Source organism: Capsella rubella, unplaced genomic scaffold, assembly GCF_000375325.1.
Source record: "Capsella rubella cultivar Monte Gargano unplaced genomic scaffold, Caprub1_0 scaffold_6, whole genome shotgun sequence".
Classification (NCBI taxonomy): Eukaryota; Viridiplantae; Streptophyta; class Magnoliopsida; order Brassicales; family Brassicaceae; genus Capsella; species Capsella rubella.
The window spans coordinates 15925372-15941399 of NW_006238918.1; the positions used below are offsets into that span (position 1 = coordinate 15925372).

The 16028-nt window shown below is 34.1% G+C and overlaps 4 protein-coding genes across 5 annotated transcripts; 2 read left to right on the plus strand and 2 right to left on the minus strand.

The window, feature by feature from the left end:
• The first annotated feature begins 4841 nt into the window (after positions 1-4841).
• Positions 4842-6159, plus strand: LOC17882950. Its single transcript, XM_006286487.2, has 2 exons — positions 4842-5610; positions 5940-6159. Exons 1-2 carry the CDS (start codon positions 4965-4967, stop codon positions 6035-6037), a joined length of 744 nt encoding a protein of 247 aa, XP_006286549.1. The 5' UTR covers positions 4842-4964; the 3' UTR covers positions 6038-6159.
• A 113-nt stretch (positions 6160-6272) lies between these two features.
• Positions 6273-9134, minus strand: LOC17881469 (protein ABC transporter 1, mitochondrial). Its single transcript, XM_006287213.2, has 7 exons — positions 8473-9134; positions 8144-8369; positions 7903-8055; positions 7631-7789; positions 7265-7424; positions 6954-7180; positions 6273-6869 (listed from the first exon to the last, which is right to left on the minus strand). The coding sequence occupies exons 1-7, from the start codon at positions 9012-9014 to the stop codon at positions 6468-6470; spliced, it is 1869 nt and encodes a 622-aa protein (XP_006287275.1). The 5' UTR covers positions 9015-9134; the 3' UTR covers positions 6273-6467.
• Positions 9135-10366: 1232 nt separating this feature from the next.
• Positions 10367-13107, plus strand: LOC17881867. Of its 2 annotated transcripts, XM_023780735.1 has the most exons (4): positions 10367-10449; positions 11831-12051; positions 12457-12624; positions 12717-13107. In XM_023780735.1, exons 1-4 carry the CDS (start codon positions 10404-10406, stop codon positions 12921-12923), a joined length of 642 nt encoding a protein of 213 aa, XP_023636503.1. In that variant the 5' UTR covers positions 10367-10403; the 3' UTR covers positions 12924-13107. The 2 variants fall into 2 exon arrangements, with proteins under 2 accessions (XP_023636503.1, XP_006288332.1); XM_006288270.2 differs by lacking the exon at positions 10367-10449 and having other exon boundaries at positions 11507-12051.
• A 305-nt stretch (positions 13108-13412) lies between these two features.
• On the minus strand, positions 13413-14746 carry LOC17884101 (putative expansin-A17). Its single transcript, XM_006289259.2, has 2 exons — positions 14566-14746; positions 13413-14457 (listed from the first exon to the last, which is right to left on the minus strand). Exons 1-2 carry the CDS (start codon positions 14687-14689, stop codon positions 13826-13828), a joined length of 756 nt encoding a protein of 251 aa, XP_006289321.1. The 5' UTR covers positions 14690-14746; the 3' UTR covers positions 13413-13825.
• Positions 14747-16028: the final 1282 nt, after the last annotated feature.

Consider the following 16028-nt stretch of genomic DNA (forward strand, 5'->3'; position numbering starts at 1 on the left):
TCTGAGGTGAGTTCAGTGTGTTCTCTCTCTCGTACGTCTCTCTCTCTAGCACCATGTTTATTGAATTCAGTGTGTTCTGCATCGAGTTGGAAGCGTGTTTCATTGATGACGAAGCTCGTCAAGTTCGTCTCGTCAAGTTTAAGGCGTGTGTTGTGTTCTGCGTTTTTGGTTTTTGTTCTTACTTCTTAGTATTGAAGCGTCAATCGTTTGTGTGATTTAGTGAAGTCAGTCATGGAATTGTGGTTCTTATATAATGGAATGATTGGAATCATGTGTTCTTATATATGCTTTGTGTTCTTATATAATGGAATGATTGGAATCATGTGTTCTTAATTATATATGATTTGTGTTCTTATATATGTTCTCTGTAACTCTTTTGGTTTCTATGCTTAGACCCTTTTGTAGATGATCTTCTTATAGTATAGAGCTTGTGTGATTATTCGCTTCTGTATATTTCTGGTGGGTCAAATGTAGATCTGTCCCAAATGTGTCAAACAGATTTTTTCTTACACATATAAATATATAATTAGAGACTTTGGATCAGAAGATGAAGACAAGAGATGACTTGGGAAACTAAAGAAGATACAAGTGTTTAAAATAATGTGTTTGACTCATGAAAGTGTGTAAGGAAACTCATGCTCAATATAAAGGAGTGCCTGAGTGCCCTGTCGTGAATGGTGTTCAATATAAAGGAGATGGTGATACTTCCTGCAAGAAATATAAGTGTTTAAAATAATTTGTTTGACTCAATCTAATTTGGGGTGTATAAGGGAACGCATGAACGTGACATTGTACCAAAGTGGGTTTATATACATACACATGCTCGTTTTGCTGGTTTTCTATTTTCTGGAGTTCTATATATGAACCGTTTGATTTAGGTCGCAAGGCTAAAGTATAGAGTTGTGTTTACTGGTTAGATGAACCGTAAGGCTTCCATGTGATCGTATGTAATACAGTTCTCTGTACTTCTATCTTTAATATTATCGAATATATAAGTTCTATTTTGGCTAAAAAACAAAAATTTCTGTAAAGGTTAGTGGGTTTGTTTATTTACGTGAAGTCAGTCTTAGTTTTATAGCTTTTGGTCATATTAAAAAAGCTAGCTTAATAGTTTTATAGATTTTTAGTTTTATGGTTTCTTTGTTTTATAGCTTCCAAGATTACATTAAAATTTCTGCTTTTTGATCAAAATTTTATTGGTTACTTAGAACCCGAAATAAAACCAAACCCGAACCCGAAAAATCCGGCCCGAACCCGAGCCCGCCCGAAAATATATTTATACCCGAATGGGCTTTAGAAGTCCAAACCCGAAATCCCGAAAAGCCCGGCCCGAACCCGAACGGGCCCCCGAATGCCCAGGGCTAGATGGAGTTATATGGAGATGGAGATGGAGTATTTTTTATTTATTTATTGTGAAAAGAAATATATGGATTATTAAAACATAAACAAAATAAATCAAAGAGTATAAATAAAGAGAATTTTTGAGAAATACCCCTTTTGGTGTACCTCTTTTTAAAAATACTCCCTTTATCTATCCATTTTCAAAAATACCCCTTTTTAAATATAAAAAAGTATAAAGTTTTATATAGTTTATAAGGTACTTCTATATAATAACTACTACTGGGAGATTCGATACAAATATTTTAAAATGTTCTAAATAGTTTTAAATCGTTTTTATAAGTTTTATAAGGTTTTTAAAAGGTTTTTAAAAGGATTTATACGGTTTTTATAAGGTTTTTATAAGGTTTTTATAATTTATTTTTACGCTATTTATGAAAGATATATAAAGTTTTATACACATATAAAGGTAATTTGTGTATATATTTATAAGCTTACACACATATTTGGATAAATTTCAACATTTTTAGTGAGTTTTTTGATAAAGTTTAAAAAGGGGATATTTTTAAAAAGAGATATATGAAAAGGGGTATTTTTGAAATTCCCCCATAAATAAATTACATCTTCCTATTCATAGTTGAGCAAAATTACAAAATAAACTAGTGTATGATATGCATTTTAGTAATTTCAATAATGTTAGAAAATTTAAATATATACAGTTCAATGAAACTAATGGAATAATTGAGGTATCTTTATGAGAGACTAATTATGGTATTATGTTCTTTCTTAATACCTTTTTTTAATATAAATTGATAGACAAAGCATTTATTCTATTGACTATTGTAACATTTTTTTAGGTGAAGCTTCTTAAAAAAGGCTATTGTATTGTAGTATCCTTTATATAGGGACAACTTTATTACTTTATCTTTCTTTTTTTTTTTTTCTTTCTCACTTTAATTTTAGTTTCATTTTCAATGAACTTAAGGAACAGTCTTTTGTATCATTCGTCTTTTAATCTGTCAGCTTTTAGTTTTTTTCGTACTTACTTCAACTAGTTTCTCTTGGATACGGTCAAGTTCTTTACTATTTATAGTTCTCTTTCGATGAACATTAAACAAAAGCTGCACTCCTAACAACGTGTAAGATATACATATGTCTTACTAAATCTAGTGGAAAGCCCACCAAGTTTTCATGGGCTTTTTAATGAAAGGGACTCAAAGCCCGATAAGTTTCTCCTTTTTTCTTTTCTTTTACGCACCTTTATTGTGAGAGACTTCAAAGGAAGTTGACAAAAAATGAAGTGAGATTATTCATATGAAAGAAGAAGTTTTAGCTTGCTAATTCTACAGACCATTTTTCAAAGCCGTCCAATATATAGAGTTAATATATAGTCTTTTTGGTTGTTGTTAAAGAAGTTAATATATTGCAAGATTAATTAGTCTTGATTTGGTTCTTCGTGAGTTGACAAGAAAACTATACTTGTCTTACATTTGCATCCTCTTTTTATACTATTTTAGAAAGAAAAAAAACGATATCGAATTATATTTACTTAATAACAAATCCCTTTCAAGAGTGGATTCCTAATAATATTATCAATGGCCGTCAATATGTCTTTGTCTTTCTAAAAACTAATAAATCCCAATGCCCTCGTGGGATGTATTGATTGGTTTGCCTTCAATATAAATCTTATTTGGGTCGGTCTTACCAACTATTACTTTAAACATATACAAATAATAACACATTCTTTGCATATTGCAACTTATATTGTTTCTCACGAGATTGATTCTATGCTACCATTCTATGAATTAAGTCCATAAAGAAGAAGCCAATCCCTTTGTTGAGACTCTTGAAAAAGCTTTTTAGATTGCTTTAAACTCTTATATTTGGCATCATCACTATCACACAAAACAAATTTAATTATAAGCAATAGATATATAGACTTTTTCATAATGTTATTAAAATATAAATACCTCAAAAAAATATATCTTTTGTCTTAGACAGCCAGCACGTGCGATCTCCTCTATAATCAATCATTGTTTTGGTATATGACACGTTTGGAAGACCTGATCAAGGCCGTCCATTTGCCCTCGCAAACAGCATAAAGCCGACTTTAGTGTTTTTTTTTTAGCAAAGAAGATACAAAGCAAAGCTATAAGAAGATTGAAGAGTATGGACCTTCACTTAGTGTTTTTGCAGGTTATTTTTTTTCTTTTCAATAAGGTCGTCACGAGAAATCAATTCTTTCATGAAAAGAGAAACTTAGCTCCTTACTTTATCAATACCTGATAATAATTAATATAAAGTATGTTGAAGTTGTCACATATCACATGACATGTGTTGCCATGGCATCATTACATTATTAAAAAATAATAATAACAACGTAACGTGATACATATACATTTCTCAACAAAAAATAACAACTATATATATATTTGGCTTTAATTTTTATTATAAAAATAAATCCTGATAAATGTACAAACCAAACTCCCTTTATATTCCGAGCTAAATACCTTAAAATGACGATTAATAACTACATACATGCATACAACGAAAAAAAAAATCACAAATCTAAAATAAAACTGCAATATGTATTAAGTCTCGTAAAATATTTAAAGAAATGGTGTTTATAAGAAAATAAATAAATAGATTGGGATTTTGAGATATGATAAGGTGTTTCTATTTCGGACAGCCTCGTCGTGCGGACTGGTCTTGAGGTTCTATCTCTTGCACAGACCTTACGTGTCAGGAAAGGGTTGGCTTACTCAGTAGCTGGTCAATCTCACTTAGATCAGCAGCATAGACAATTTCTAATGTTCTTTTTTAATTACGGTTTAATGCTCCTAATTAATTTAAGTTTAACTATAATCAACGCATTTTATTGCTAATCCCAAAAGTTCCTACCAAATGGATATTCCTAGATGCCTAAATTACAAGATTGGCCTTGTAGCCATGAATACGAGCTATGTTTGCCACGTGGAAATTTAACCAAAGGAAGTGGTATATTATAAAAAGAAAAATATCGGGAAAAAATATAATTTGTGAAACAGGTCTGTTCTATGTAATAATATATACTACTACCGTCTTAGCAAAAAGCAAATAAAACCAAAGGAAAGTGGTAGATGAAATTTCAAACTTATGAAGTTAACTCAAATCAAGGAAGTGAAAATAGTTTTTCACATAAACTAGTATTTATTTATATTATTTTCTCGTAAATTACCTGCAACATATGCAAAAGTATAATAATGATGGCATATACTATAAGGAAATGCCAAAAAATATACCTTATTTTAAATAAATATTAATACAATTTCATTAACAAATTTTCAAATTAATAGTAAATTTTTTATGTTTAAACTTCGTAAACTACACAAGGCTCACTTAGTTATAGGGGTAAATTCGGAAATTCAAAAAAATAGATAGGATATATAAAGGTCTCATTGTCGTCGTTATCTTTTTAAATCAAAACATTTTTAACCAAACAGAAAAACTCAGAACCCGAAGCTAAAAAACAGATTCATCAGATAACTCAAAAATAAAAATAAAAATAGAAAGAAAAAAAGACACATCAAACACATTTATATATATATTACATTTATCTGTTGCAGCAGAGAAATTTAATTATTACTATGGCGTTTGATGAAGATATGAAAATGGCGTCTTTCTTAAGAGAAGAAGAAGAAGAAGAACATCACTACTCGTTGTCAAGACTCTCCGTATGTTCCAACTACGACGGAGACGAAGCCGACGACGAACCTTCCGATTCCGACGAGAAACGTATCGGCGGCGGCGGAGGAGATAAGTCTATGGAGGAGCTAAATTTTTCAGATTCTGACAAAGGTTCAACCGGTTGTCAATCTCTTCCGGCGACACCTCCAAGACAGAGACGACGGCGAGGAGGAGGATATCTAGCGGCGAGTTCTCCTGTTTCCGGGGATAAAGCTTACGCTAGCGAGAACGAAGTTCGAAAGGAGAACAAGGATCAGAGGAGGAGGAGGAGGTTGAGAAGACCGGAGTATCCACCGTGGGTTGATAGTATGAGGAGGAGTGCTTATGTCGGAGAAGAACAGAGTGGTCACGGAGGAGGAGTGGTGGTAGTGACGAGGCCGATAGGAGGAGGGAGGCCATTGTGTATGGATTTAGGAGAAGTCAAAGCTTGTAAAGATTTAGGATTTGAGCTTGAACCGGGTCGGGTTTCGTATTCCGGGTCAACCATGGATACTAGTAGTGGCGGCAATTCTCCTATCTCTTCCAACCACCGCATTTCGAGTCCTGGTTTGTTTTCCCCTAACAAAAACAAAACCTTTCCTTTTTTTCTTTCTTGGCTCTTCGATTTTGTCTTTTTTTTGGTTGGATTTATATGCAACTAAAAATATCTAAATTTGAGACTTGAGAAAACCCTTTTGAACTTGCAAAATCGGGTGAAAATTACTTGTGTATATTTATGTGTCAAAACACGTTTTAATCAACTCATGGAAAAATATGATTTTTGTCACGATTTTAACTACTGTCCACTGAAATTATTAGTTGCTTAAAGTTTCATAATATACAGGGTTTTGTGTTGTGGTACCTAAATATGTGTTTGATTTGATATAATTTGTCAGGGGATGATCCAAAAGACGTGAAAGCGAGGCTTAAGGCGTGGGCTCAAGCTGTTGCTTTTGTGTCCACTACTCACCATCAACCTCCTTATGAACTATGATGATATGATCACTCGCATTCACATTTTTCCACTTCAGGAACATGAGGAAAAAAAAAGAAAAAAACTTCCAAACAATTTCGAGTTGCATTTTGAAAAATTCTTTTTTGGTTTTTCTTAAATTTTTCACAGATTTTCTTCTGTTTTTTTTTTTGTTTTTGTTTTTGTGTGTTGACGGTGGATAATTTGGCAATTGTTGTGGACTACATACATGTTCATGAGCCAAAAGTATAGCGAGTTACATATATAACTATCAGGTTTGATGATTGGCTTCTCCAGCATTGTAATATTCAACATTTTACATTATTGAAAAGAAGGAAAAGATTACTCTAAATTAAACTCGAAGGTGTACGTACTACGTACCAAAGAAAGAATCGTTTTTACTCCCAACAAGGGGAAGAAAAATAATGTTGTGTCTGTGTGTATGAGAGAGCTAAGAAGAAACGGATCTAGTAGCGACCACTGGATCTTGTGGCTCATCATCGAACTGATATTTGTTGTAAACTTGGAACAAGAGATCACGGCAAGGGACGGTGGCTCCAAGCTTGATACAAGCTAAGAAAGCGCCGGATAGTTTGCGGTGAAGGCTATATGCTTCATCTGGTGGTGGTGTAAGTCTATGTTTCAACATGGTTGCTCCTAAATTGGAGATGCTGGAAGCAATGTTGTTGGTTCGGAAAGCGTAGCCACCAGGTTCTGCAAAAGGAAGACCCACGATGAAACCGGCTTGGACATGAGCGTCTAGCATTACGTCTGATTCATCTCCCGTTAAGAACCCGAGCCTCCTCGACATTTCAATCACTCCTGCACTGTCTTTTTCTGCACATGCCATCACCTGAAAAAGACAATGTTCTCAAGATTCAATTTCAGAATATTCTACATGTGGGCGACAAGGCAAAATGTGAAATGGGGATTTTACCATTCGTAGATAGTCATCGACAAATTTCTTGGGGTAATCACGAGCTGCTCCAAAATCGATGAGATTGATTGTGTTTGTGGTTTCATTGTATAAGAAGTTACCCCAGTTCGGATCCGTCTGCATGAAGCGGAAGACAAAAAGCTCTTTCAATGTGAGCTCAAGCATCTTCCTCCCAACATAATCTCGTGTTTTCTGATCTAACAAAGCTACTTTATCAATGGGGATCCCTGTAATAATATGTTAATAGCAAAGATTAGTTCATCATAACATTATAACAAATCACCGACCAGAGTAAGCAAAATTGCAGTTACCAGATATAAGTTCTGTGGTTAGAATCTTTTTGCTTGAAATCTCATCTACCACAAGCGGAACATAAAACCCTGGAGTGTCTGAAAGCAAATCACGAAAGCGCTTTTGACTGACTGCTTCGATTTCATAGTCACACTCTTGCGCCAATTCTTCTTTCGCAACCTGCAAAAAACTCCATCATGAATCTAAAATAACCGACAAATTAATCATTTGTACTGTACATTGCCCAAAATTTTAAGGAGGATTATCAATTCAGTATATTTTCTTTTATGTTTTCCTACTATGAGTGTTTTGTCTATATCTTACATATAAAACCATGTTCTCAGGAACCTGAATTTATAGCATCATTAACGATAAGATAACAATACCTTTATAGCTCTGTCCAGAAAGAGTCCCTTTGGAATTAGATTTGTATAATTTAACAAGCGTCTGACGTTTTCGATATCACTTTCAATGCTGTTGGCAACGCCAGGGTACTGAATTTTCATTGCAACTTCTAATCCATCTTTAGTGACAGCTCGGTGAACCTAAAACATCATTAGATAATGGAAAAAGAAAAAAAGGATTCAATACATTCACAAGGACCAAGTATTACACACATTCTTCAATCAAAATACAATCGGAGAAACTAAATTAGTACCTGGCCAATACTTGCAGCTGCTATCGGTTCATAATCAAAACTAGTCAACTTGGATTGCCAATTAGGACCTAGTTCAGCATCTAAAACTGGATTAAGCTGGCTCCTTGGCATCACATCTGCACCTTGGCGCACATATTCCAGAGCGTTCAAAATCTACAAAAAAACCTATCTCCAAGTCAAAACATGGGATATCAAACCAACTCAACAGACAAAACTAGTTGACACAATCTATGGTATTTACCGGAGCAGGAACAAGACTCTCGTCCTGTATACTCAACATTTGGCCAACTTTAAGAGCAGCTCCACGCATTTCACACAATCCAAGAGCCAATCTCTCTGCATTTTCCTTAGACATTATAGACGATAACGCAGGTTGATTATCTTGTGTAGGTGGTGTCCCATTAACCATCCTATACGTAGATTCTTTAACAGCTCCCCAAGCAAGAGCGGCTCCTAAATTAAAAAACCTTCACAGTTCACAAAAACTCAACTTGTTAACAAAATGCTTCAATCATATAAATTCTATCTAACCTAACTAAGCAACGAAGTAACTGTGATTGAATTCAATACCCATAAGCTCTTGCAATAGGTGTTGATGGAACCTTCCGTTCTCTAAGCATCCGTCTCTTCACCGGAGCTTTAACTACCTCCGACGGAGATGATGCAACAGGAACTGATTCGGCAGCTCTAACTCCAATAACCTCGCCATTTTCGTCGCCTGAAATCTTAATCTCGCTTTCTGTATTTGAAATCTTAACTTCATCGCTAAATTCGCTTCTCAGGTCTCTCGAATCAACGATTTTCACGCTAGGTTCGGTACTATCAGATCTAATCTCAGACGTTACAACGACGCCATCATTGTTATCTTCTTCGTCGAAGTATACGACGGAAGGTTCCTTAGATCGACGAATCGAGAGCTCGCGAAGCTTCCCGGAGGTGAGTCCGACTAAGTCGGTGGCGGCAACCAAAGCTTTTTTACCTGAAGACGTAATTAAGCCTTCGAGATCTCCATTTCTCGCTCTCTGTAACTCCGGTGACTGATTACAGATCTCCTTCGCTACAAGAGAGAGGCCATTGACGAGCCTGCCAAAGCTCTTGGTCCACGAACTCATCACGAATCAATGGCGGCAAGTGCTAATCGTTGATTTGACTTTCCTGTTTTTGTTTGTATTCCATTTTCAGGAATTTGGTTTGAATCGTTTCGGAGATTTTTTTTTCCGAGAAAGTATTTATTAAGTATGTGTGTGTATATGCGTTAGACCACGAAGATCGGAGAGACGTCGACGAGGAACCGAGGTTTACGTGGGAAGACGACAGCCAGAAACTCCTCCTCCAAGGTTCTAGTTTCGGCCCAATTAACTCTTTATTCATCGTCACTTAAAGGCCCATTGGGTCAAACATAAGTCTTACGAAGTAGCTCAGTATTTTAAAGATATGACTAATCACATCAACTTATATTTTTCAGTTAATACCAAGTATGATTTTTATTCATATTAATAATTTGGTAATATATTATTGACTGTAACATGATTTTAATACGAGTTAATTTAATATATTTTTTATAATTATGATGAGTAATCAGAAGATATGATTTTTATAATTATTATGTCATTTAATATCTCATACTATTCATTTTAAAAATATTAGCTCTGTTAAAACCAAAGCTACAATATTACAAATTTACAATCTTCTTCCCAATGTGTCAAAATTTGACTTTGGGGAACTAATTCCAAACCTTGACTTGACCATTTATTGAGGATTCAAATCATTTTTTTTTTTGTCAACATTAATTCAAATCATAAATTAATATCAAAATTTGACCATTTTATTTTTGAGAATTTAAACGTTTTTTGGACTTCTTGGGATGAAAAAATATTGTGGAAATATGTTTGATCCATTGTGTAAAAGCCAATAGTTCAATAATATAGTTTTGTTGTCTTGGATAGAGTTAAACATAAACATTGTACAAATGACTGCTTGACATTAACAGTAGAAAATCAAGAATAATTGGAATATGCTTTTGATTATTTAATGTTGTAAAATGTAAGCGTTGATTATTTAATTATTCAAGTTAAGTATACAATGGCTGCCAAAAAGGAAAAGAAAAAAAAATGAAAGATATGCCTAAATACAATGCATCTCCACTCATAAGAAGACATGAAGAATCATCTTGGGAACTAATCACTATTAATAATCTTTCTCTAACTCATTCGTTTTAGGTTTTCTTAACGTAAAAGAATGGTTTTATTTTTTAACTTTCGGTGATATTAAACACCAATGAGCCAATGACAAATCTTATGGGGTATGAACCAATTTCGAATATAATATTTTGTCAAAGCACTAAGGCTTTGTCAGGATGGTAGGCAATATATAATTTACGCGAATTTAATTAAAAATAATGATACAGTGATTAGTTGGCATCATTTGTCTCTCTATATACATATATTTGAGATCTTCATAAAAAAAACATCTGAGAGCTTTGACAACAAGACGAAGAGAACATGTCCATTATTAGAGCTCAACAAGAACATCAAACAGCACTTGAAGGTACATAGTTTAACTACTCTCAATCTATTTCTTTCTGAAAGTTTTATACTATTTCAAATCTGCTTTACGTTAAAAGCTTTTGCTCATCTCTTCAAGATCTTGAGATCCACAATACTATACTTTAAGATTTTAACACAGCTGCGTTATATATGATGTTCTTCTATCTCACGAGAAAGCTTTCGCTTTCTTTTTTTTTTTTTTTATCAAGATTATATCATTTTGGTTCTACCGATCATATAAGTATATATAGACTTTTTACTTTTGTTTATTTTTGATATATAATCTTTAACTATCATCGACTTTTGTTTCTTTAGGTGAGAATCATTTGTTATTCTTATATTAAAAAGTTCGTTAGTGAGAGTATTAAGATTTTCCTTTTGAAGATCATTAATACAAGTTAATCTTAATTCGTTATGGTTTTGAAGATCATCAACCTTAAAACACAGCCTATAGGTTTCCCCCAATAGCTCATTTGGATCTAGAATTTTTTTTTTCTTGTATTTTATTTAATAATGGCAACTAAAGAGTCAATGACAGTTTAGTGTAATATAATAACTTTTAGTGGGTAACGAATTTTGGCATTTTGTAATATATATAGTTTACAGTGGAAGAGTAAATACATCATAATATCATATCTTAAAAAATAAAAAAATATATTATGTCACCAAACTTGAGGCTTTAATATAAAAATAATTCAAAAAATTTCTAAAAGGTTAATAGTTTCAGACTTTAACATAGAGAATACATTTATAAAATAAATTATCAATATGAAAGTTTTTTACTTATATAGTAAACTCGAATAAACTATAATTAACTAGTATAAAATTGAAGACGTTCAAAAAAAAAGTATAAAATAGAAGAACTAAAAGATGATAACTGTTTTTTAAAATAATGATATATATTGGATGTAAAATTGGAGATATAAAACATTATGAAAATTTTATAATATATATTTTTAAACAAAAAAATATATAGCTTATGTATTTTGAATGGGCCCGTTTCGGCTTTAAATAAAGGCCCAAATAAAAAGCCTATAGTTCAGAGGAAAGCCTTCTTTTACGCTTTCCAGATCTAGAAGAAACAATGCAATCTTCCCCGATCCTATTAGACTTCTCCCCCGCCTTTCACCACCCACGCGCCGCCGCGTTAGCCACTACTTCCGCCGTAACCAATTCACATCCTCCGACGAGAAAATTTCGCTCTCTATCCTCCTTTTCTCCTTCCTCGACACTATTAGCTTCTTCTTCTTCTTCTTCTTGTTCTTCTTCTCGTAGATGTTTCACCTGCCGATTTGGCGACGGTTCTTCGCGGTTCGATACGAGCGAGGATGAAAATGAAATTGAAATCGAAATCGATGATGAAGATGATTATTGTTTGACAGATGGGAAGACAGAGGAATTGGTAGGCGACGATGGAGTTCTCATAGAGGTGAAGAAACTCGAGAAGAGCTCTCGGCGGATTCGTTCCAAGGTTGGTATGGAAGCGAGCCTCGATTCGGTTTGGAGCGTATTGACTGATTACGAGAAGTTATCTGATTTCATCCCAGGCCTTGTTGTTAGCGAATTGGTTGAGAAAGAAGGGAACCGTGTTCGTCTTTTCCAGGTTTTTGCTTTTTGCTCTCAATCCAATTCCTTGATTTATCAATTGTAAAACTATGTAGCGAAGCATCTGTTAGAGTCGATAAGATTCTATTGTACATTGATCTCCTCCAACTTGGTGCATTGACTCTTACTTAAGCTTGAATTCGCTTGGTTTGAGTGTTGGCACTTACTGTGGTAGAACCAACAAGTTAATCGAGACAACTCCATTACTGTTTGAGCTTTGGTGGGATTCAAATTTGGAAACTTTGAGACTAATAAATTGTGAATCTTTCGTAGTAATTTGTAGTTTCCGTATTGGTAGTGTGTTTAAAATTTGGTCAAGTTTCTTGTATGAAACGTTCTCTGGCTTATCTGTTGTGATGGACAACACCAGTCTCATTCTCGGGTTTTGTGGTTGTTTTGATAGATGGGACAGCAGAACTTAGCACTGGGTCTTAAGTTCAATGCCAAAGCTGTTCTAGATTGTTTTGAGAAAGAGCTTGAGATTTTGCCACATGGGAGGAGACGTGAAATCGATTTTAAGATGGTCGAAGGCGATTTCCAATTGTTTGAAGGCAAATGGTCCATTGAACAAGTAATATTATATGAAATCCCTTTATAAGAACATATATTAACCTTTCCTTCAAGGCTGTTTTTGATTCTTATCTGTGTTTTTCTATGACTTAGCTTGACAAAGGGATTCACCAGGAGGATATGGATTTTCAGTTTAAAGATTTCCGGACGACGCTTGCATACACGGTGGATGTAAAACCAAAGATGTGGTTGCCAGTGCGGCTAGTTGAAGGAAGATTATGCAAAGAGATCAAAACAAATCTTTTGAGTATCCGAGATGCAGCTCAGAAAGTTATCGAAGGTGTTATTCATGATCTTTGAGTTTTCTCTTATACCAAGCTGAGGTAGCCACTTCTCTGCAGGTTAGAAGATATAGATACGATGAGCCTATATAGTTTCTTTTTGGTGACTTTTGAAAGGTTATGTAAGTGGCTTTATATACACATTGTTCTCAACTGTATATTCTGAATCTTTAAGCTTTGAATATACCAAGTTTTAACTCACACTTCAAACTGGTAACAAAAAGGTACTTTACCCAATAAACGAAAATTTTGGAGGTACACAATAAGACGAGTGAACTAATTCAAAAGTTTATAAATTTGGATGAACAAGAAATGCGGAAGTAAATTACAATAACAGGTTTACTTCAAAATTGTTTGCCCCAAATTTTCACTAAGGTGAGATTGAGAGATGTTACCGAAGGGTTCAACTTGATCTAGTACATTAGTGTGATTTGCAGAGTAGAAAATTGTAACAGATGAGAATCACAAGTTACTCTGTTTTTTGTTTCTTATAAACAGGGCATTCTGATCTAAAACAGAACACTCTGGTCTAAAAACATAGCATTTTCTTATAAGGTCGAGATCATCACAGTGCTATGTTTGAGCCACACTGCAGAGGAGGCTGAACATGAGTAATGAAAGGTTACACGAGATTACGGAAGAGCATAAAGCAAAGTAGTTTAAATTTTAAAATATCCTTTATATATGATAATAGTAAACATCTTCTTCCTGAAATGTACAAATACAATCATCATTGCATGAGTCTTCTCCAGATTATAAACTCTCTGGAAGCAAGATTATGATAAGGCTGTAAAACAAGCAGCTTATGGCAGACGACGATGATGCAACAGAGGAAGCAAAAAAAAAAACCCCAATGAAAGTAGTAAATACAAAAGATGGATAAGAACCATTTAAAAAAACCCGGTGTTAGTATAATTGATATCAGAAGTTGATGTTGCTCTTGAAGCTCTGACCAAACCGCCAGTTCGAAGGAACAACGTTGAGAGCTGCTTTGATTCTTCCATTGCTGAGTTGAACTTTGAAAGATAGAGATTGACCATTAAGGTAAGTGTTGCTCTGGAAATTAGCTCCCCAGTTTCTTGACATTGTCTCCCATTTGTTGCTCTTAGATCCTTTGATCCAAACTTTAGAGATCTCACCAGCTCCTGCTACGTTTGAGATGAGAACAAGCTCGAAATAGTTCCTACCGTTCATTCTAAACCTCATCCCTCCGCTTCTTCTGCACCCAACTCTTTTGTAAAGAATGGGGACGATCCCAGCTTTGTACTTGGCGATGGTGAGAAACGCAGGCTGAGCCATGTCGAAGTGTGGTCTCGGTGGGTTGCACCATCCTCCATTGTCGCTTGCCTGAGCAAAGTTTGGTGGACAGAAGTTTGTGGCAGTGATTGTGATTGATCTGCCTCTGAGACACCATTGTGGTACTTTGGTCGCGTCGCACACGATTTGGTAACATCCACCGCATGACTTACCATCGTTGAACAGTGCTGTGCTTAGCGCTGCAGTGTTTGTCTTGTAACCGTCTGTGTATAGGTTTCCATAACCACAAGCTCCACCTGAAGAAGATAAAAAGAGATGAGAGGGTTTCTTGACAAAGAAGAAAGCTTTCCTTTCTATAACAAAGAAATGAAATGTTCATCTCTAGTAGTTAATGAGAGACTCACCCATTGTACCAGAAGCATCACTACCGCCATAGAAGGTAGCATGAGCCTTCAACCAACCAGCAGAAACTGAGCTGATCGTCATGGAGAAGATCACTGCGACCAAAAGAGAGCAAATCTTCGTCATTTTTTTTGTTTTGTTTTAAAGTGCTTAGGTGATTAAACTTTTGCTTGTAGTATTGTAGTATTGGAGTATTGTAGGATGATAAGACTTGGGTAGGCTTCGAGCAGCTATTTATAGTAGATATCACAGAGCTTGTTTCGATTAAGATATATGTTATAAATGATTAATTAGATATGACTTGGAATTAGCGGTAAACGTTGAAAATAATAATATGATTTGGTGATGATTGAGATTCAATGATTATAAGAGTGCGAAAAATACGGAGTTTAGGCATTATGATAATTAAGTTAATCCTATAAGGGCATGTGAGTATGTGACTATACGTTAGTTGCTTTTAGTTTTTTTTTTCTTCATATATATTCTAACATTTTTGCTCTCTTTCCCTAAGTTTTATATTTGTTTTTCTTGTCAACCAAGTTTTATAAGTTTTTAATAATTTTTTAATAGCCAATGGGAGGTTTCAATAACGGGTAAAAAATGGCGTAATGTAGAATAATAATTAGACTAATGCAATAAAAATTAAAAACCAATTTTAAAACAAACAACTATTTCCAACCACTTTAACCAACCAAATTAGTTTTCTTGTTTTCTTCGATAAAACTTAAAAAAACGAAAAATATTATCAAGTGCAAGAAACAGACGTCCCGCAGCACATTAAGCTAATTAAGCATTTCTTAAATACAATTCAGCATGTTACATGTAATTGTGTGATAGCCTATATATAGTTCAATCATGTTTCTGCTATTGTTTTTAATTAAAACTTCTAATGCGTCTCGTGAAAGAAGTTAGCTATTATTATTACATCAAATTGTTTACAGTCAGTGTATGATATACGAATTTAGCTATTGCTTTTTTAAAAAATTTATTACAAGTTGTCTTAATAATATAATCGGCAATGAATGTAGAATTTGTATGAATCAAATTGAGGTTTGAGTTGAAAAATCAACGTACGACATGATCATGATCAAAGGTGATAAGTGCTCCTCCATTTACGCAAATTCCGTGGTACGTTCCAAGTTGCCAACTTACGTTGATAAATGATAACTTAACTTACATTATCTATTACTAAAAGTCTTCTGTACGTATATATTTTTCAAGTTAATTGTTTTAGAATTTATAAATAATTAACTTGTAAGTTGTAGTGTTATAGTCTTTATATTTAAACCGAACAAAACAGCAAAAATCTCTTTGTTGTTCCTTTATAAACAGACTAATGAACAATTCTTTAAGTTGATCTAAGTTGAGTTAAATATCTACTAATGTATATATACTTAAACAACAATACTTGACTTGTATTTAGTGCAGTTTCGACTTTTCAATTCATCTAAATATGCCACCCACA

Bases quoted from the DNA above. Each gene is read 5' to 3' on its own strand.
- LOC17882950 (XM_006286487.2), top strand. From the start codon at position 4,965: ATGGCGTTTGATGAAGATATGAAAATGGCGTCTTTCTTAAGAGAAGAA. The intron at 5,611-5,939 runs GTTTGTTTTCCC...ATAATTTGTCAG, and splicing joins CCACCGCATTTCGAGTCCTG to GGGATGATCCAAAAGACGTG.
- LOC17881469 (XM_006287213.2), bottom strand. From the start codon at position 9,014: ATGAGTTCGTGGACCAAGAGCTTTGGCAGGCTCGTCAATGGCCTCTCT. The intron at 7,790-7,902 runs GTACTAATTTAG...ATGATGTTTTAG, and splicing joins CAGCTGCAAGTATTGGCCAG to GTTCACCGAGCTGTCACTAA. The intron at 7,181-7,264 runs GTAACTGCAATT...ATATTATTACAG, and splicing joins AACCACAGAACTTATATCTG to GGATCCCCATTGATAAAGTA.
- LOC17881867 (XM_006288270.2), top strand. From the start codon at position 11,533: ATGCAATCTTCCCCGATCCTATTAGACTTCTCCCCCGCCTTTCACCAC. The intron at 12,052-12,456 runs GTTTTTGCTTTT...TTGTTTTGATAG, and splicing joins ACCGTGTTCGTCTTTTCCAG to ATGGGACAGCAGAACTTAGC. The intron at 12,625-12,716 runs GTAATATTATAT...TCTATGACTTAG, and splicing joins GCAAATGGTCCATTGAACAA to CTTGACAAAGGGATTCACCA.
- LOC17884101 (XM_006289259.2), bottom strand. From the start codon at position 14,689: ATGACGAAGATTTGCTCTCTTTTGGTCGCAGTGATCTTCTCCATGACG. The intron at 14,458-14,565 runs GTGAGTCTCTCA...TATCTTCTTCAG, and splicing joins TGATGCTTCTGGTACAATGG to GTGGAGCTTGTGGTTATGGA.